This window comes from Taudactylus pleione, unplaced genomic scaffold (assembly GCF_031769625.1).
Source record: "Taudactylus pleione unplaced genomic scaffold, aTauple2 ptg000478l, whole genome shotgun sequence".
NCBI lineage: Eukaryota > Metazoa > Chordata > Amphibia > Anura > Myobatrachidae > Taudactylus > Taudactylus pleione.
In genome coordinates, this window is record NW_028284880.1 from 157,735 (window position 1) to 180,445 (window position 22,711).

At 45.5% G+C, this 22,711-nt stretch overlaps 1 protein-coding gene across 2 annotated transcripts in view; it reads left to right on the top strand.

Moving 5' to 3' along the window:
• Positions 1–5,874: 5,874 nt before the first annotated feature.
• The window catches only part of CCDC81 (coiled-coil domain containing 81), a 58,027-nt gene continuing 41,190 nt past the window's right edge, over positions 5,875–22,711 (top strand). Inside the window, exons 1-6 of one of the 2 annotated variants that reach the window (XM_088449038.1) lie at positions 5,875–5,935; positions 9,028–9,103; positions 13,128–13,189; positions 17,352–17,508; positions 18,379–18,635; positions 21,145–21,230. In XM_088449038.1, coding sequence (XP_088305164.1) covers positions 9,037–9,103; positions 13,128–13,189; positions 17,352–17,508; positions 18,379–18,635; positions 21,145–21,230 — 629 coding nt within the window. In that variant the 5' untranslated portion in view covers positions 5,875–5,935; positions 9,028–9,036. Of the gene's footprint in view, positions 5,936–6,327; positions 6,413–9,027; positions 9,104–13,127; positions 13,190–17,351; positions 17,509–18,378; positions 18,636–21,144; positions 21,231–22,711 lie in introns of those variants that run through there. The other variant, XM_088449037.1, reaches the window with a different exon arrangement.

The window sequence follows — 22,711 nt, forward strand, 5'->3', positions numbered from 1 at the left end:
CTCTATCCTGGTGAAAAATCAAAAAGGGAGATCGACAAGAAAGCACTGCCAAATCAGAGACTCTGCGTGCAGAGGAGATAGCGAGGAGGAAAAGTGTTTTCGCTGTCAACCACTTCAAAACTACTGAGTCCAGAGGTTGAAATGGGGGAGCCTGTAGCCCCTTGAGAACCAAAGACAAATCCCACGGTGCCATTGGTGGGACAAAGGGTGGCTGAACCCAGAGAACACCCTGAAAAAAGATTTCTAACATCCGGCAGAGAGGCGATCCTTCACTGGAACCAAACTAACAGCGCAGAAACCTGTACTCTCAGGGTGGCCAGGGGGAGACCGAGGTCTAACCCAGCCTGGAGAAAAGCAAGTGCCAGGGAAACCCTAAAAACTGTAGGGTTATACTTTCTGTGGGAACACCATTGACCAAAAGACTGCCAAACTCTGTAATAGATGCAAGCACAGGAAGGTTTTCGTGCCCTAAGCATCATCTGAATCACAGAGCTGGAGAAACCCTTGGCTCTTAATAAGGAAGACTCAAGAGCCACTCCATCAGAGACAGACTAGGTAAGTCCGTTTGCTCGCAAGGGCTGGAAGGTGGACAAAAATGGTTGTTCAGACAAATTAGTTAAAAACACACAAATTTAACCAATTTGATCATTTTTTTTTGTCCTTTTTTCAGTGTTTGGGACCATGTGGTCAGCTGTCATTTGCTCCCATGCATGATTTTCGTTCCGGCCCACCGGATTGGACAGATGTCTGAGAGAGAATTGTGTAGTGGACGCCCAGCTTTAACCAACTACCCATTTGTAACACAAAAGGGCTCTAGCATAAAGTAGTACAGGGAGATATGCATAATTCCTATAGATATAAGCACGATCACTAAAAATGGATAGATTATGGTAAGATACCAATTGAATACGTAGAAACATACAGCATTCGTTGATTTAAAGAGCTGAATCACCATTCATTAACATATGAAATCTGCATACATTATGAGTACAACCATAAAAATGGCTTCCCACTGGGAGGTACATTGCATTAACATAAAGCTCATACCAGCAGTTATAATGCCCATTTAATAATATGGGAGATTAACATGAACATAGCAGGCATGCAAAAAGGAGATCCATGGAGTATAAATAACCAATAAGATGGCCGCCCGCTACTTAGCGACACAATCGGAGACCAAGGACAAGTTCAACCAATAAGATGGTCGCTGTAAGACATTCAGCACTACGAATAATCTCCGCCAAGATGGCCACCATAGACGGCGCATGCGCAATGACACTATGGGGACTCCAACACATGCTTTAGTGAGAGGAACACGCAAGCCAGCTGTGACGAACTGACAAACCCGGAAGTGCGGGTAACACGGACACCGGTAACAAGTAATTGACCACCTTATATAAAGGACGTGAAGGACAAAGGTGGGCACCCTTGAAAAAGTCCATATTCTGGATGAAACGCGTTGGTACCACACCCCTTATTCACAGAACTACTACTTGACACTAAATGTGCATAGGTGCACTTTGGAACCAATTTATTTATAGAGACTGCTAATGTCTATTAACATAGATGAACTCTGATGAGTCAGGGTACACATGCTTAAATCAATAAAAGTGTTATATTAGACACAAGTGTATAGTATTATCTATAGTGCCATTTACCTGCATGCATATAAACACACCACCTCCACCGCTGCAAGCACCGGGACTAGGAGAACCAGCAGGAAAATACTGTAATATTTGGTAAGTACATGCATTTCTTACCTATCCTGCACCATCGTGTTTTACCAAGTTCCAGATACTGTGCAATTGCATTACATTTGAGGTGGAGAGGAGGACGAAGAGGGCTGCATTGTCACCAGCTTACATTATAAGAACACCCATCCTACAGATATCACGGGACTACAATTTTGGGATTGTCCAGGAACTTTCTCCCTAAGAGTCTCTTGTTTTTTTGGACATAGAGACATTTCTTCAGAAGGGACTGGGATTATTTACAGGCTTTAAAAGAACAATTTTAAGAACACCCTACCCACAGATTACAAGTTGGGATTGTATCAATATAGAGTGGGACAATTTTCTGATCTAGTCATTTAAAATACATATACAAACAAATCCATATAACAGAATAGGATTGCCCCAGAGCGCACCACAATTAATTATATATATATATATATATATATATATATATACACAGTCAGGTGCATAAATATTGGGACATTGATAGAATTTTCATATTTTGGCCTCTATACACCACCACAATGGCTTTGAAATGAAACAAACAAGATGTGTTTTAACTGCAGACTTTCAGATTTAATTTGAGGGTAATTACATCCAAATCAGGTGAACGGTGTAGGAATTACAACGGTTTCTATATGTGCCTCCCACTTTTTAAGGGGCCAAAAGTAATGGGACTATCAACTCAAAAGCTATTTCATGGACAGGTGTGGGCTATTCCCTCGTTATTTCATTATCAATTAAGCAGGTAAAAGGTCTGGAGTTGATTCTAGGTGTGACATTTGCATTTGGAATCAGTTGCTGTTGACTCTCAATATGAGATCCAAAGAGCTGTCACTAAGCATGGTGGTGGTAGTGTCATGGCGTGGGCATGTATGGCTGCCAATGGAACTGGTTCCCTTGTATTTATTGATGATGTGACTGCTGACAAAAGCAGCAGAATGAATTCTGAAGTGTTTCGGGCAATATTATATGCTCATATTCAGTCAAATGCTTCAGAACTCATTGGATGGCGCTTCACAGTGCAGATGGACAATGACCCGAAGCATACTGCAAAAGCAACCAAAGAGTTTTTTAAGGCTAAAAAATGAAATGTTATGCAATGGCCAAGTCAATCCCCTGACCTGAATCCGATTGAGCATGCATTTCACTTGATGAAGACAAAACTGAAGGGAAAATGCCCCAAGAACAAGCAGGAACTGAAGACATTTGCAGTAGAGGCCTGGCAGAGCATCACCAGAAATGAAACCCAGCGTCTGGTGATGTCTATGCGTTCCAGACTTCAGTCTGTAATTGCCTGCAAAGGATTTGTAACAAAGTATTAAAAAGTGAAAGTTAGATTTAGGATTGTTTAGTTTGTCCCATTACTTTTGGCCCCTTAAAAAGTGGGAGGCACATATAGAAATCGTTGTAATTCCTACACCGTTCACCTGATTTGGATGTAATTACCCTCAAATTAAATCTGAAAGTCTGCAGTTAAAGCACATCTTGTTTGTTTCATTTCAAAGCCATTGTGGTGGTGAATAGAGGCCAAAATATGAAAATTCTGTCAATGTCCCAATATTTATGCACCTGACTGTATATATATATATATATATATATATATAATATGAGATATGGTAAGAAACCTTTGTAATCTCTATTTCTACGAAGTCCATAGGGTTCCACAGGATACCTTGGGGTATAGGTGATGACGTCAGGCATCGGGCACCATAGTTAAGTTTTCAGCCTCCCAGGATGCACTAGGGTCCCCCTCCTATACCCCGCCCCCGAGCCAAGGCATCTCAGTTACGTACCAAGCCATAGGCCGAAGGAGAAGGAAGAGAGAGAAAAAAGATCTGGACACACACAAGAATCACATTCTCACCAGAGGGAGACGGAAAAAACGGTGACCAGAGTAAAGCCCATCTGCAGCACAGGTGCAACAGGGCGGGAGTTGTAAAAAAAAAAACTTCTGGGGAGGATGCCTCCGGAAGGTGAGGGCATAACCCTGAGACCACTTCCTGGACCCAGGCGTCTGTTGTTTGATGCCAGTATTCCGCAAAATGAAGAACTCAGCCTCCCACCCTGGAATCCTCCAGGAGGAGGCCCGCCCCATCAGGCAGAGTATTTGTCGTCCGGCTAGTAACCCGGGCGTCTGACCGGCCAGGACCTCTTATCCTGGCTGTAAAGGATAACTGAAGTCTGCATGCTGATAGAAGAGCACAAGGGATATAACCATTCAGAGATGGGATGCTGTGAGATGTGGAAGGGGGGGAAAGGCAAGGGATAGATTTGCATTTGTAACTAATATAATTGTCCTTTTATTTCAGTAATCTCTTGCAGAAATGAATCTTGTCCAGAAACATTAGTTTTTAATGTTTAGTTTTTATATACAATAAAATAAATTTGAGTGTATCAGTTATGTGTATTGTTTTGCAGCTGCTTCAGTTATGTCCAGTGGCGTAACTAGGGTTTTCGGAGCCCAGGGCAAGATGAAGAACGGCGCCCTCACACACACTGTAATGCACAGGTTCTCAAACTCGGTCCTCAGGACCCCACATAGTGCATGTTTTGCAGGTCTCCACAGAATTGCAAGAGAAACAATTAGCTCCATTTGTGGATCTTTTAAAATGTGTCAGTGAGTAATGAATACACCTGTGCACCTGCTGGGTGACCTGGAAAAAGTGACCTGTGTGGGGTCCTGAGGACCGAGTTTGAGAACCATTGATGTAATGTAAATGTGCACGCGGGAGGCGTGGTCACATTCCGGAAGGGGCATAGTCACTGTAAATGGGGTCTGCTAACATGACAAGCCACCCGTTTCTCGTCACTCTGGGAACATTCCTTTCCATATGCACCTTACTTATATGGTGGTTTCTCACAATGTGGAACTCTGAAGAAATGTATCCTCCCTGGGATGACGGCGTCTTCCGTCAGCATTCACTATTCATGTAGGTCTTATCGTCCGGAAGATGCCTGTTTGTATAGGAATATTAACAAGGTCATCATCATACAACAGAGGCTCAACCAGACTCGTGCCCCATGTACTGTAGCGGATTTACCGCTAGGCAACCCAAGCGGCCGCTTAGTGCCCAGCGGGTCACAGCTTGTAACATAGTTTAGCCCCAGGTAGACTGTCAGCACATTGATTGGACAACTGCCAGGTCTGTCTCACATAGCACAACCACTCCCTTACTGGGCACATTTAGCACCCCCATACTGGGCAAACCTAGCACCCAGGGCTGGATTAAGGGGGGGCGATCGTCCCTGGGCCCCCACATTAGTGTAGTGTAGACCGCAGAGCGCCGCCACACTACACAGTGACAAACACACAGGCGCCAGTGGCGGCTGTGTGTTTGTTATAGCAGCCAATGAGAGTCAGACAGACTCTCATTGGCTGCTTCGTCAACTGAGGGAGTCAGCTGTAGCTCACTCATGAGCTCCGCCTTCCGGTCGCGTCTGGAGCGGGGATTCAGGTAAGCTGTGGTCTTTTGTGTGTGCACGTATAAGGGGCACTGTCACTGCATGGGGGGGCGCTACAGGGGTCCACTTCATGGGGCACTGTATAGAGGGGGCTACTTCTGGAGGCAATGCATAGAGGGGACTACTACTGGGGGCACAATATAAGGGGCACTGCATAGGGGGGGGGGACTACTACTGGGGGCACTGTATAGGGGGAACCACTACTGGAGGCACTGTATATGGGGCATTACTACAGGGGGCACTGCATAGGCGGGACTACGACAAGGGGCACTGTATAGGGGGAACCACTACTGGAGGCACTGTATATGGGGCATTACTACAGGGGGCACTGCATAGGCGGGACTACGACAAGGGGCACTGCATAGGGGAGACCATTGCTGTGGGCACTGCATACTACTACTGAGGACACTGCATAGGGGACACTACTACAGTGGGCATTACTACTGGGTGCATTAAGGGGAATAGAAATATTTTTTTTTTCTTCCTAGTGGCCGGCGACCTCCTAGGGTCCATAACGGGCTAACCCCAATCTGCGACAGGACGCCCAGCCCACCCACCTACGCCTCTGTAGTTCTGCGCGTCCACGCACTCCTCCTACTCTCATTGCACGGGAGCGCGCGGGTGACGTCACTCCTAGCAACAGCGCGGGAGCCGACCGCCGCGCGTCCTAGTGACCGGCGCGCCCCCGCCGCAGCACTGTGTCATCTCTGAGCAGCCCGGGTCCCGGTAGACAGCGGGTAAGAGCGGGTGTCTGGGGCTCTGTAACACCTATCAGCGAGGCAGAGGACAGAGTGTGTGCATGCGCTAGGGGGTAATTAGAACTATAACTCATTGATAGAGCTGACGATTTAGTGTCTCTCCAGCAGCTAGAGCAGGGGCAGGCAACCTGAAGCCCTCCAGCTGCTGGGAAACTACACATCCCAGCATGCCTTGCCACAGTCTAAGCAATCCCGGACAGCAAATATGTGGCAGGGCATGCTGTGAGATGTAGTTCCACTGCAAGGGAGTGCCACAGATTGCCTGCCCCTGGCTAGGAGGGTTAATCACCCTGCATGATGGAGTCTCTGGGGGTCACAGCCCGTCCATATATTAATGCAGCTAGATCTGTTATATTTATTGGAGCAGAGCTTGCAATCTAATCATGTATGTTGCCTAGGAGGAGGAGGAGGGTGCCGTGTATGTGGGGGTTGATAAAGTGTCTTATAACCTTTGCAGTAAGTATATAGCAATATACAATTTCACAACAACAAAAAACCAAAACCTTCTTCAGGGTCCATAGGGGTCCATAGAGAGACAATGGGGATGTCCAAGTTTTGTTGGTGTCCGGTCCCCCAAGTACCACCTACACCCCAGTTTCGCCCTGTGGACCCTATGGACTTAGAAGAAAGAGAGTTAACAAGAATAAGTTTTACCATAACTCTCCTTATTTGACATGTGAAAATGTTTGCTGCATTAGTGTTTTTTTTGGGGGGGGGGGGGGGAGGCGGGTTAAAAAAAAAGCTCATACGGAATTGTAAAAAATGGCTTTGCAAATACATCCCCTCCGGAGGTACTTTCTTTAGAAGGGACTGTAGTAAGCAGCGTAAAAATACGCGTATAAAGCACCCAAATAGACGCAGCGTAAATACGCAGGTGTTTGGCAAGCGCAGGTTATCAAATGAACCCAGTACAAATGAAAACAAAGGAAAGCAGCTAAGGGACCTTTTGCGTGCGATTCTAACATAGGGACAAACATGCAGTAAACTGCCCAAGAAAGCAAATCCATGGGAACACTGTATTATACTACATGCAAACCTGCACAATTTTACTCACAATCCGACCGGCGTGGTTATTTTCAGAGCGCCAAAGCGATCTCAATAACCTCTGATTTCAAGTGTACACATTAGTAATTTACCATTCCGGTCCGAAAAATAATACTTATTAGAGCCTTGTCACAAATGTGACGTTTTAAAATTAACTGTGGGCAGACATGTTGGACAGATGATTGGGAATTCACACACACTACTAGTGCTCACGCCATGCCAGGGGCAAAGCACTGAGGTGCGGGCAGGGCTTCCCTGGGCACACTCCCAAAAAGGGGGCATGGCTGACCATAGAGAGGGCATGTCCTTGTGACACGTCCCCAATTTGTCACTCTTGGGCACGTGCCCAGCTCTTCTGGAGTCGCAGGGTTTCCACCAAGCTCTCCCCTCATGGTGATCAGAAACCCGCTGGACTTTTCGGCCGGCAGGTGGGGACGTCACAGGGACGCTGCTATATGGGCAGGGCGCATTTTGCCACTTTAAAATCAGGCAGGGTGCGGCTCCCCGCTATATCAGCCTAGCGGGAACACTACACTACAAAATGTGCACGATATTGGCTCATCGTTTTGGATAAATGCCGTGCAGCAGGTCAGATCCAATCAGCAGTTCTGACTATGGGCCTTATTCAATTAGCCGCGAAAAGTGAAGTTTTGGAGAAAAGTTTTTGCCGATTTGGACTTTTCGCCTGTTTTCAACTTATCTCTGTATTCAATTGCAGGAGTTTTCGCCTAAGCGGAAATGAAACAGGAGAAAAGTTTTCTCTATGTAGAGGCGGGCGAATTGGAAGTGCAAAATCACTATTTTGAGGTGCAAATGTGGGGATTTGGTTCAGAACCCTTTGTACAACACCCCCCTAATGACTAATCAGTCCAAAAAACGTAAACATTTATTTGAGAAGACTCCAAAAATGAAAATGAAAAAAAGTGTTGGAAAATATGTAAAAAGTGGGGGGCCTGGTACTTTGGGGGACTATATGGTTGGGGCAGGTGTTTTGGGGATTGCAGGAGGCTGCAGTAGGTGTATTTTGCAGATTTTTTAAATCTTCACTTTAGAGACATCAAAACATGCTAGTACCCATTTACATGTACCCCAAATTTGTCCTCGGTACTTATAGTTTCTGAAAAGAAATAGCTTTCTGTAATTTTTCAGCACTTATGCATATACGCATATAACAGCCAACTCTGACACTTTAAAAACATGAAACACTTTTATTAGGTCTAGTACACAGGTTCTCAAACTCCGTCCTCAGGACCCCAAACAGTGCATGTTTTCCAGGTCTCCTCACAGAATCACAAGTGAGATAATTAGCTCCACCTGTAGATCGTTTAAAATGTGTCAGTGAGTAATGAATACACCTGTGCACCTGGTGGGTGACCTGGAATACGTGACCTGTATGGGGTCCTGAGGACCGAGTTTGAGAACTGCTGGTCTAGTAGAACACTTCTATATTGATTTCTAATGTTAGTGCAGCTTTTTCAGGAGTACAGACTGATTTCCCCAAAATCTTAGGGACTTTTCGCCAGTTTCGCTTTCTGCAGATTTCGCCTTTTGCCTTTTCGCGTCTATTGGAATTGAATACGGCGATAAGCGGGAGCACGCAGGGATTAAGTATCGCCTAAAAACATGCGAAGGCGTGCGAAAACATCGTGGCTCGGCTTTTCGCGGATAATTGAATTCGGTCCTATATCTGGTACAATAATCGCCCCTGGTGCTGCGTACACCATGTGCGATTATCGTGCCGAGCAGCCAAACATCTGCTAATCAGCCGATTATTGCATGGAGCACAGTTTCCCAAGCTGTCCAGGTTTTAAGGTTATCCATGCGTGAGTCCCAGATAGTTACATCAAATTGACTGAGTTACTTATTACTTCATCTGTGCTGAGGCATGGATATCCTTAAAATCTGGACTGTAATGGCTGTGTTTGGGAACATATGGATAGAGTTTACCTAGCTTTATACACATTGTAGCAGTTTGTGCAGTCTTGTGTTATTTTATTGCCCTTACTCTTTAACCCCGTCTCCATTAGGTTTGCAAAATGTTGTATTTTTTACAAGATGCTGACAGGAATGGCTTTCCCACACTCTGCAAACTCTCCGAGGATGGTAAGTACAGTCAGGGGATTTTTATTACATAACTGTATAGCTCATATTCAGAAATACTGTTAATAATATTGAGCTCGGTGCAGTACAGCTGACTGTGACAGACAGTGCATACACCTCACAACATTTTATTGGTAATATAGTAAGTTGGGGCCGGCTGTGCTGATTAAATGGAGGATGTATTCCAGTGTCTCAACTGCTGCCTCTTGTAGGAGATGTTGCCCAGAGCATCCAATCAGATTATAGCTATTATCTTCTAGAACAGTGATTCCCAACCCTGGTCCTCAAGGCACACTAACAGTCCTGGTTTTAGTGATATCCATGATTGTGCACAGATGGTTAAATCAAAATAACTAAGGTACTAATTAAGTCACTTATGCTCAAGTATGGCTATCCCTAAAACCTGGACTGTTAGTGTGCCTTGAGGGCCATTGTTGGGAACCCCTGTTCTAGAAGGTGCTAGTTAAATGTTAAGTAGAATCTGATTGGTTGCTATGGGTAACATCTCCACTTCTAAAAACTCTCACTTTAGTAAATATACCCCTTACAGTGGCGGATTTCTATCTGTGTCTGCGAATATTCCAGCGATGTTTAACATTAATGAACCCCCTGGCGAGGTCCAGCGATGTGCCCCCTCCTCAGCAGCATCCTCCGCTCTGTTGATGGCAGCCTACCGATGCTTGCGACGGACTGCAGCGTAATGCGCATGTGCGAAGCCTGTCTGTGCATTGCACTTTCTCCCGGGGACTGGAAAGCTTTGCTGAGGGCGGAAGGGCTTTTTCCTGGATCAACGTTGCCGGGCAATGGGCACCGTACATGTAACACCAACTACGCATAAGCGGTACAGTCTCTAACAGTAGTAACCCTCCTGCTGTTTGTTAAATACTGAACGGAGGACAAGCCCCCTTTAGCGAGCGCTGAAGGGTTTATGCCTCGTTGCTAAATGGAGCCCTGGGTAACACTTGTCAGGAGGAGTCTGTAAAGCAATGTATATAATATCTGAGAAGCCTTTTACGTTATTGCAAATCTGTCCTTAGCAAAAATAAAAGGGCATTCTATCTAGAATAGCACCTATATAACCTTCTCCCAACAAAGGTTTAGGCAACCGCTAAATATAATATGACATTTTGGCAGCAGCTAAATGTAATATGGAAAATGAGGTTTCCCCCAATGTTATTGCTGACACCAGAATCCTATGTACTATTCTGCTCTAGGCCGTGCATTAAGTGTTACACTTAGCAAAGCTGCCGGCTCACTTCCCTGGGAGAAACACTTGCATTGTCTTGTGGATTACCGTATTATGTTACCTGGTAATAAAGCTACTGTATATTGATAAAAGATTCAATAGAGAGAAATTGAATACCCTCTAATTAAGTCCATTAGCTCCCTGCGTTAGCAGACATGTATTGTTCTCAAAAGTACATGCAAAATAGGCCTGTATATTAACTTTCCACTTTTTGATTCGTGTGTACTGTAAATGTACAAAAAAACTCAGATATCAAGTATATTTTTATTCCATTAAAAACCTACTTAATTTAATGCAGATGACTTTAAATGGTCTTTAATTTTATTCCCTCCATAAATGTCTAATGTGTATATTATGTAATTAATATAAAAAATACACACATTCTTGTTATTTGTTTTTAAGTTTCTATAATGGTGCTATGAAGTTTGCAAGGCAGAACAAACCATTCAGTACAGTTCCATAATTTACCTTCTCATCCTCATAATTAATCTCCTTCCTCAGCTCTCCTGACAATCCTAAAGTCTAATAAACTTGTCAGAATACAATAGGGTGTGGTAAAATGGCTATAATAATGGATTAAATGCAGCGTATGACATAAATGGATGTGGGGGGTCAGGTGTGGAGAGGGCTGACAAGCCAGGTGTAGGCATAGGGGTAATAATGGTCCTTTATATGAGACCGGTTGGACTTGTTGCAGATTTCTGTACAGTATGTTGAGTATCATATTCTAAAAATAATTGAACATGATTTTATTTTTAATTCTAATAAAAGACTGCTGGTTAATAGCCTTGCACAATATGGGAGGTCTTTTCCATGCTGACCCCCGCTATTCACTTACAGCCTATCCTGCTGCTTGCTGTCAGCTATGGACGACAGCGTCAGTGTGCAATTTGGCCACACATCTAGGATAAATCGCACAGGGTTTGGATTTGTCCATTCAGCCTCTTGTGCTTTTGCATGGCATGGTGGAAAGTTTACCACAAAGACAGACAGCGTTAATTTGTAGTCACCCTCTGACTGCACGTGCCAGCATGCCATTACTCAATGATACCATCAATATCTGTTGATAACAACCATATTACGCTATTGGGTCAGTTACTGGACGGGACGGCACTGGTGAAGTGTGTGTGGTCGATCGTAGTTCTTTCAGCAGACAACCTGCCAGTGCTGGTAGTTTCGCACTGTCATACATATTGTACAATAGGTCTCTGTACTGTACATGGAAATTCCCATAGTAATGTATAGTATCTTTATTTACTATTTATTAACAGTTTCTTATATAGCGCAGCATATTCCGTCGCGCTTTACAATTTGAATCAACATTAATAGAACAAGACTGGGGGGCCTATTCATCAAACCTAAACTTTCCCTGGAGGTAATTAGGTTTAGAACTGGCATGGCGTTCTACCTAATTACCGGAGGAATTCATCATTCCTCCTCCCCATAACTATCTATTTAGAAAAGCTGTCATTTTTGCGATGACAGCTTTTCAGGAAATAGTTACCATGTCTACACTAACTTACCGCAGCTGTAATACGTGCTGCGCATGCGATTAGTTAACCCAGCGCATGCGCAGCACTACCTACAGCTGCGGTAACCTCCGCTCACCTGCCCCACGTCCCCGCACTTACCTGCTCGCGCAGCAGCCTCAGGCTCTATCTGCTATGCTCTCATGTGTTCTCCCCAGCAGAACTTAGTAGTTAGAACTAAAAAAAAAAAAAAATTTTTTTTTTTCTAAACTTTATTGTGTTCTGCGGGGAGAACGCATGACAACATAGCAGACGGAGCCAGAGGAGAGTCCAGAGCAATGGAGGAAGACACCAGGGGACATGCCCAGCTGAAAGCAGGTAAGTGTTACCTACTATACGCCACCTCACAGTGGCATATGGTAACGCCATCAAATTCCGAAAATACATAATTTTCGGAATTTGATGAATACCATAATTTCCAGTGTGGAAATTAATGCAGGGGGACTTCAGAGACTTAAAAATATACTAGTACTCATTTACATGTACCCCCAATTTAACTACAGCAATTATTTTTCGCAAAATAAATTGCTTTAGATCATTTTCAACACTTATGCACATATGCAAATAACAGCCCATTGCCTCAAATTAAGGACCCTAAATACGTTTATTAGGGATATTAATACACTTCTATATTGATTTCCAGAGTCAGTTAGGCTTGTTAGGGGGTACAGACTGATTTCCCTAAAATAAGCTGTCCTTTTCGCTAGTTTCGCCATTCACTGCATTCGCACAAATGCATTTTCGCCTGTTTTGGAATTGAATAGGGCAAAAAAGTGGGAGCGCGCATTGTGAAAGTACGCGAAAACAACCAGGCGAATGAGGCGCCGGCTGTGACTTTTCGCCTCTAATAGAATTCGGCCCGTATTGTTAAATTGCCCTGATACTAATGTTTGCCTTACCGTTCCTGCATGATGTAAAGCAAATATTTACGTCACAAATAAGCTTCTACACCAGGCAAGGCTGACGCTAGCATTGGCATATTATTGCAGCCGCGATTCCAGCAACAGGCGCAGGAACGGACGCATCAGTCTCCACCTATGAATCAGTCACCAGGTGTGCACCATTCATGTGCAAGTGGAAACTTATCCGGACGAAGGCCTGAAGTCTAATATTAAGATGTAGCTGCTTACAAGAGACTGAGCAGTGAAGTGGAATAAATAAATCATTTGTTGTTGCTATATAATGAATTACTTTTGAGAGGGTACAAGACCCAGGAACCTTATATTTGTCTGATTTTTCTGTTCTCTTTCAGATGTTTGCACAATATGGGCTTGTGTGTCTGACTTCATTGAGCATCAAATGTCTCTGCAAAAGGTAATGTATATATTATGTATTAAGTCGACTACTTGTCTACCCACAGTGGAGGCAGCCATTTTGTGTCTTACTGATCCCTAAGTCATTGGCATGAATATCAATTTAGCCCACAAAATGGCTGCCTCCACTGTGCATACTGTATATAACGTAACTTGTTATCATGCATTAAACTACAGGAGTGTCATTAAAAAAACATAGTAATAACGATCAGAGGCGTTTTGTTTATGGATATGTTTTTGTACTGTATACATACATGTACAGTATATGTGAAGTATTTTCTGGTGCAAGAGCTTACAGCTGTATGCTACTGTAATTAAAATTAGATGACCTTCAATGTACCCCATGATGATGAAGGGTGGGGTGTAAACGAAAGCTGTGCTGGCCAACAGACAATGGGACTGTTTTGATAAAGGCACCTTCATTTGTCCCTTATTGGTGATTTATACGGCGCTCTTCAATAAAGACAAGAAGAGAATGTTTTTGCACGTGATACTATTTTTGTGCTGACACTTTGTGCTGCCTGTCTCTTTGCTATTTTTGACTTTATTAGTGTGATCCCATTTCTCATAGTCTTGGGCACTTTTTTGTGTTTGCATTATACAATTTTCTACTAGTAAACAATAAGAAGCCTAGTGACCAGTATAGATTGCAGAACCCAATCCCTAGTTATATAGAGCCATTGTCTTATGGCCACTGTACGATAAAAAGCCCATTGCCTAGTGACCAGTATAGGATGCAGAACCCAATCCCTAGTTATATAGAGCCATTGTCTTATGGCCACTGTACAATAAAAAGCCCATTGCCTAGTGACCAGAATAGGATGCAGAACCCAATCCCTAGTTATATAGAGCCATTGTCTTATGGCCACTGTACAATAAAAAGCCCATTGCCTAGTGACCAGTATAGGATGCAGAACCCAATCCCTAGTTATATAGAGCCATTGTCTTATGGCCACTGTACAATAAAAAGCCCATTGCCTAGTGACCAGTATAGAATGCAGAACCCAATCCCTAGTTATATAGAGCCTTTGTCTTATGGCCACTGTACAATAAAAAGCCCATTGCCTAGTGACCAGTATAGATTGCAGAACCCAATCCCTAGTTATATAGAGCCATTGTCTTATGGCCACTGTACAATAAAAAGCCCATTGCCTAGTGACCAGTATAGGATGCAGAACCCAATCCCTAGTTATATAGAGCCATTGTCCTATGGCCACTGTACAATAAAAAGCCCATTGCCTAGTGACCAGTATAGAATGCAGAACCCAATCCCTAGTTATATAGAGCCTTTGTCTTATGGCCACTGTACGATAAAAAGCCCATTGCCTAGTGACCAGTATAGATTGCAGAACCCAATCCCTAGTTATATAGAGCCATTGTCTTATGGCCACTGTACAATAAAAAGCCCATTGCCTAGTGACCAGTATAGGATGCAGAACCCAATCCCTAGTTATATAGAGCCATTGTCCTATGGCCACTGTACAATAAAAAGCCCATTGCCTAGTGACCAGTATAGAATGCAGAACCCAATCCCTAGTTATATAGAGCCTTTGTCTTATGGCCACTGTACGATAAAAAGCCCATTGCCTAGTGACCAGTATAGATTGCAGAACCCAATCCCTAGTTATATAGAGCCATTGTCTTATGGCCACTGTACAATAAAAAGCCCATTGCCTAGTGACCAGTATAGGATGCAGAACCCAATCCCTAGTTATATAGAGCCATTGTCCTATGGCCACTGTACAATAAAAAGCCCATTGCCTAGTGACCAGAATAGGATGCAGAACCCAATCCCTAGTTATATAGAGCCATTGTCTTATGGCCACTGTACAATAAAAAGCCCATTGCCTAGTGACCAGTATAGGATGCAGAACCCAATCCCTAGTTATATAGAGCCATTGTCTTATGGCCACTGTACAATAAAAAGCCCATTGCCTAGTGACCAGTATAGGATGCAGAACCCAATCCCTAGTTATATAGAGCCATTGTCTTATGGCCACTGTACAATAAAAAGCCCATTGCCTAGTGACCAGTATAGGATGCAGAACCCAATCCCTAGTTATATAGAGCCATTGTCCTATGGCCACTGTACGATAAAAAGCCCATTGCCTAGTGACCAGTATAGAATGCAGAACCCAATCCCTAGTTATATAGAGCCATTGTCTGATGGCCACTGTACGATAAAAAGCCCATTGCCTAGTGACCAGTATAGGATGCAGAATCCAATATCTAGTTATACAAAGTACAATACATAGCCGTTGTCTGGTGGCCACTGTACGATAAAAACCCTAGTTCCTGGTGGCCAAATATACAATAGAGAGTCCTATCACTGGGAGGAATTCAATTCAACACGCTATTGAATAGCGACGGGAGGGACTCCCAAAGCTATTCAATACACGGCGCTGTTTGGGCGCGCTAAGGATTTCTTCTCGCACCCCCCTGGGGATTCGAGGAGAAATCCGACCAAAGTGCCGAGCGTGCCGCTCTTTTTCTGCTTAGCGCGGCGCTAACAGCCACGCGCCCGGCACTTTGGTCAGAGAATACCGGTTAACGCCCCTTAACACCCTTGCTAAGGTGCGATAGGCGCGTTAACCGGCAATTCTCCGACCACACAGCGCACTGAATTGAATAGTTCCGGGAGCTTGCTCCCGGCGAAATTCAATTTGCATTGAATTGAATCGCCGCCACTGATTGTAAAGTGAACAATATAGAACCTAGTCCCTGATAGTCATGTCTACAATATATTGCCCAGTCACTGTAGCCAAGTGTTCAGTATAACCAAGTAACTTATGGCCAAGAGTCCAATATAAAGCCCAGTCCTTTGTGGGAAAGCGTAACAAATATAGCCCAGTCCCTGGTGGCTAAGTGTACCATACACAGCCCAGGCCCTGGTGGCTAAGTGTACCATACACAGCCCAGTCCCTGGTGGCTAAGTGTACCATACACAGCCCAGTCCCTGGTGGCTAAGTGTACCATACACAGCCCAGTCCCTGGTGGCTAAGTGTACCATACACAGCCCAGTCCCTGGTGGCTAAGTGTACCATACACAGCCCAGTCCCTGGTGGCTAAGTGTACCATACACAGCCCAGTCCCTGGTGGCTAAGTGTACCATACACAGCCCAGTCCCTGGTGGCTAAGTGTACCATACACAGCCAGTCCCTGGTGGCTAAGTGTACCATACACAGCCCAGTCCCTGGTGGCTAAGTGTACCATACACAGCCCAGTCCCTGGTGGCTAAGTGTACCATACACAGCCCAGTCCCTGGTGGCTAAGTGTACCATACACAGCCCAGTCCCTGGTGGCTAAGTGTACCATACACAGCCCAGTCCCTGGTGGCTAAGTGTACCATACACAGCCCAGTCCCTGGTGGCTAAGTGTACCATACACAGCCCAGTCCCTGGTGGCTAGTGTACCATACACAGCCCAGTCCCTGGTGGCTAAGTGTACCATACACAGCCCAGTCCCTGGTGGCTAAGTGTACCATACACAGCCCAGTCCCTGGTGGCTAAGTGTACCATACACAGCCCAGTCCCTGGTGGCTAAGTGTACCATACACAGCCCAGTCCCTGGTGGCTAAGTGTACCATACACAGCCCAGTCCCTGGTGGCTAAGTGTACCATACACAGCCCAGTCCCTGGTGGCTAAGTGTACCATACACAGCCCAGTCCCTGGTGGCTAAGTGTACCATACACAGCCCAGTCCCTGGTGGCTAAGTGTACCATACACAGCCCAGTCCCTGGTGGCTAAGTGTAGAATACACAGCCCAGTCCCTGGTGGCTAAGTGTACCATACACAGCCCAGTCCCTGGTGGCTAAGTGTACCATACACAGCCCAGTCCCTGGTGGCTAAGTGTAGAATACACAGCCCAGTCCCTGGTGGCTAAGTGTACAATGCATAGCCCAGTCCCTGGTGGCTAAGTGTACAATGCATAGCCCAGTCCCTGGTGGCTAAGTGTACAATGCATAGCCCAGTCCCTGGTGGCTAAGTGTACAATGCATAGCCCAGTCCCTGGTGGCTAAGTGTACAATGCATAGCCCAGTTCCTGGTAGCCTGTATTGAATCCAGATCCTAGTTCTGGTGGCTAGTGTTCATTATAGAGCCAAGTTCAACTGTTTAATACAGAGGCCAGGAAATCATTATCTGTTATTCTCATTATCTCTTAGGGGGTGCAAGTACCCGGGCTGGGAACATTTACTCTGTCAAGGCAAAAGTTAAATGTTGGTAACAACAAATTTACTCCGGTACAACGCCCAGTCTTTCTTCTGTCTGAGAAATGTGCACAAACTCACGGATTAAAGTGCAACAAAGTATTCACAACTGGTAAGTAAGGTAGAGTCCCCAGCGCTACCTGTACACATTATTATTAACCATGAGTATACTAATGGAGGCGGGCACCAACATTGTACTAGCAGCGACAATGACTATTCTAACAGAGGTTTGTGACCAGGTCATGCTGGCAGCTCCCAGATTATATATTCTAGCAGAGGTGGTCTTAGTACCAGCAGTGGCCATGAGTATGCCAGGAAAGGTGGTGCCAGTATTATACTAGCTGTGACTATGACTACACCTCCAGGGTTGGGAAGCTGGTTGGCCATCGGCATGAGGGTCCCATACCCTCTGTGATATCTATAGTACATGCCCTCAGTTTTACAGCAGAATTATTATAAGTTACCTTTGGCTCAGTCCGGCACTAGTTGGCAGACCATCTGGCTGCTGGGTGTAGCGGCTGCCAATCTGGGACTGTGGAGGAGGAGAAATGGATGGGGTAGACTCTCTGTTATAAATGTAGAGATGCGCGGAGACTTATGCTGGCACATTTTTCGATGCCATTTCCTCTGCAGTCCCCAGGGTTTCTCCAACCCAGCACTGGCTGGCACAGGAGTTGGATCAACTGGCTATTAAAATGTGATATAATTGGCAACCAGACTACCACCCGCTAGCCCTAGCTAGCGCCATAATAGCATTGATGCCCGCAAATCACCAGCTATTACTTTTGGCCCACAGTCTTGTTTTATTTCTGTTTGTTTTGTGAAGTGCTGGGGATTAGGCTGGCGCTCTGTAAATAAGCGTTAATGATCCTAATAATGTCTGCGTTTGGTCCTAGTTGTAAACTGCTTACAATTATGTTGCACCTGTATAAGTACATTTTAATAATAATGGTAAATCTATTTCCCCCTCTTCTATTTGCAGGCGATATCCCAACTGTTCCTCTTAACTTCATTGCCCTGTCCTTTGCGTGCCCCTATAACAGAGACACCATCGAGGGCTGTGTGAAGGAGACCCTCGTTGTCTTCTCACGCTCTGTTGCGACAAAACAAAATGTAGAGTTTAGTTTTAAAGGCATCGGAACCCTCATCATCAGGGACCTGAAAGTAAAGATGACGTTTTATAAAGAGTTTGTTAATAGAATGGACGGAACGGGGACTCTGGTGCAGTCACTTTCTAATGTAAGTGCATATTCTGCTTTGTTCAGTTATTTTCCCCCGGTATCCATAAGCCCCGGCTGAAAACCAGGCCTGTGTGACATCTCCTGCTCTCACCCCCCTTCTGCAGTCTCTATACTGTGGGGAACAATCATGCTGAGGGCTTTATCTTGTAACACAGCCTCAAAGGACATGGCCACTTTTGTGGATTTTTATTTTTGGATAACAGTGCAAAATAAACCCCTAAAATCCTATTTTACAAATATAACCCCTCTCCTGTCTTTGTTGTTGGTTAGATACACTTTGTACCAGAGTGTATCTGAGTGGTACCTTTTTCTTTAGTCATCATATACCCAATGCCAGTAGTTTAATCTGGGATGTAGTTAAAATACCAGCCTGCGGCATCCCGGCTGAAGAAATTCTGGCGTTGGAATGCAACTACCTGGCTAGAAGACCGGCGCCGGAATACCGCCAGGAGGTGACATTCCGACGCCGGAATCCAGACAGCCAGCATGCCAAACGTGAGTATAGCGGGGATGGTCAGGACTTAGCCGTGGGGGGGAGGGTTAAGTTTAGGCACCAAAAGGGGATAGTTAAGGTTAGGATGGGGTTTAGGCATCACCGGGGGAGGGTTGGGTTTAGACACTAACGGGGAGGGTTAAGGTTAGGATGGGGTGCGGGGAAGGTGAGTGTTAGGATGTAGAAACAGAGGGTTAGGGGGAGAAGGGGGGAGGGTTGCCTGGCGGTGGTACACAGGATTGCGTACTTTGGACGCTGGATTGCGGTCTGTGCCGCCAGGTTGACACAAGCGGTGGTACACTGGATTGCGTACTTAGGCCCTGATTCAGAGCCGGACGATCTGACAGAGCCTCCTGGCCGCTCGGATAGCTGTGGGTGACCACCCACAGCTATAGCGAGCGGCCAGGAAGATGGTTCGCGATGGTCTTGACCATCGCGACCATCGGGCTTGTGACGAGACCCTTGTGGTAGGGTCTCGTGGCCGCAAGCCCCAGAGAGATTTCGGCTCTCACAGAGCCAAAATCTCTCCCACTGACATCACTCATGATGTCAGTGGGGCCGTCCCCAAACGGAGGCGTTCACATGGGAACGCCTCCGTTTGGGCAGACACTCCCCCGGCCCACCCACCAAAGAGGGCGTGCTGTCACTCAACATCGACAGCACGCCCCGTTTGGTACGAGACTCGGAGCGACGGTTTAGCCGTCGCTATCCGGGTCTCTCGCATGCGCACGACAGAGCCGGCTCCATCGTGCGCATGCGCACTGGGCCACCATCGACCTGCTTGCGAGGGCATAGCGCTCGTGACCGGGTCTGAATCAGGCCCACAGGACGCTGGATTGCAGCCTTTGCCGCCGGGTTGACACAAGCGATGATACGCTGGATTGCATACTTTGGACGCTGGATTGCGGCCTGTGTCGCCGGGTTGACACAAGCAGCTGGACGCAGAACTGCGCACTCTGGACACTGAGGGCTGTCCGTGCCGCCTGGATGACACAAACACCAGAGCGTGGATATGCAGATCGTGCCACCTAGATGACACAAGCGGCAAGTAATTAGATATGCGGACCGTGCCGCCTGGATGTCACAAACGGCAGGTAACAGAGGCAGACAGGAGGACTGGGTACTCGACTGGATACCAGGAGACAACACCAAAACCGGAAACACGTTAAACGCTATCACCGGCATCGGACCAGCGTTCACACCAGAAGGAAGTAGATGCAGGAGCCAATCCAGAACGATCCCGGAATGAAGGACAGGAGGTAGGAGGAGTTTCAGCGAACGCTCGCCCGGTGTTTGTCTCGTCCTGCATTCACAGTGCGGCGGCTTGTGACCGTTGCATCCAGATGCTTTAGGCTACAGCAGCGTTTGGCCTTAAAAAGAAAATGTAATTACAAGAAAGTAAAAAAGAAAATGTAATTACAAGAAAGTAAAAAAGAAAATGTAATTACAAGAAATTTAGCAGCAGAGAAGTCTCGGCTCTGTAGCTCCAAAGTAAATTAGGAGGAATTTGTAAATCCCCCGCTTCCTCCTCCCTTCCATCTCCTATCAGCCTGGCGGTGTCTGTCAGTGGGTATAGTCTCGCCTGCCTTTCGGCTGTATTATTGGCACAGAGAAGAAAGCAACAAGGGAAGAATGAAGTGGGAAAGAAAATTACAAAAACACCCCGAACAATTGTGGGCGCTACAAGAGGACAGAGAGGAGAATTCTGAGGAAACATAAAGGATATATAGACCATGCAGGCACTAGTTATTTTATCTCCTCAGTTATATGTACACGATGAAACAAAGTAAATATAATATTATGATGATACTGTCCTTCTAAGGGGTCAGTCCTATTCCGTGCGATGATCTCGTCAGTGCGAGTTATGGCGGCAGTGGCCGCACTTTATGGCAGCCCCGGATTCGCACCCTTCGCACAGAATAAGATTGACCCCTAAGTTACTGGAATGCTGCATCACTTGGATACGTTGTAATTCTACACAGTCAGTAATTGTCATATTCTGCTTCTTCATTAGAGACCGGGAACGGCTGATTCTGTGATGTCGGCAGGAGATGCCACTTCCCTGCGCCCTCGTTCATGTGGCGCTCTCCTATTCCCCAGGTAATTTACACCGAGGGATATATTTCCAGACAGGATATTTGACACCTGTCTTGTTGTTGTCTTATGTATAAGACGCAGCTATTGGACTTCACATATTTTCTCCTCCAGTTTGTGGATATAAAAAATGTTAAAGTAATTACCCCCCCTCACATACGCCAATGCTAGCCTCGTCAGCAGGACTGCGCCACGCAAACAGTTATGACAGTATTTCCGATATGATTTCTCTGATTACTCCACATTTACAGAGTACCCCCCTTTCTGTCTAAGGAGCACTGCAGGGAATTAATTAGACTCAGACTTGTGCCACAGCCCATGCACCATGTGTATAAAAAGATAGACAGGTGGATAAAAGAAGAAGAAAAAGTGATACGATTATGAAATGAGGGAAATCTGTCGCTCTAGGCCCAGTCATACACAATTCTGGGCCTGTGCTTCTTTTCAGCATTTATTAGTGTGTAGCTAGTTCATCACACTTTTCCCGTGTGTACAGATGAGGACTGGCTCTGAGAGAAGAGCAGGAATAACTTTCCTGTTACATAAGTTTTGGAGCATAGCAACAGCTACAGGCTGTATATTTGAAAAGCTCCACTGGAAGGACAGTAGGAGGCGCTGTGTCTAAAGTTGTCACTGTTGTAGCTTCTCCTTGTTGTTACAGTGTACCCTCTTCTAAAAATCCCACTAAAAATTCTTAATGAACCAAAGCAATGACAAAGTAACAGAGATGGCAGCCTCTGAATAGGACATGCTGTTTTTTTGTGGTCGCCATCGCAGCAATAACCCTGGGAATGGACATGGGAATTGTATTATTACAGGGGCCGAGTACACTTCTCCGCTGAATGGGTGATAATAATAGTATAGGCCTTGGGCGGAGTGACACATTTCTAGGTGCATTCTGCAATTAATAAAACCTCACGCAGGACCGGAAACCAGACAGGATGCACTCATCAGCATTACCTTACCAGCATTACTGTTCTCCAGTGAGAGCAGAGGTCATAGTGTGACATGTCAGGGACCACACAGCTGCCTTTGTCAGACACTCAGTGACAAATGGGGCAGCGTGGTCCCTGGAATATCACCCTGTGCACTTTGCTATGTTTTACTCAGATCCGAGTCCCTGGAGTTATACAGATATGTGCATCCTGTCTGTGGCACTGCAAACTCCTGTGTGGGGCAGTGCTTGGCAATGTTTGCACCAACTAGCAAGAGGACTGTGCTTTATGTTTTTTTGCATACTCTGATATAAAAAAAGGGTCACGTAACAAACACCAGTGCCGATGTCCCCTTACTCTCATGATTTTATATACAGTAATGCTAAACTGATCAGTATATTAATGGTTTATACCAGGGGTGGGGAACCTTTTTTCCGCCGAGGGCCATTTTTTTCAATATATAATATTATTTGCGGGTCCGGTGCAGGCCATGCCCCCTCTGTGTGATGTCACATAGGGGCAGGGTCACAATCGCCAGCGATTACAGCAATG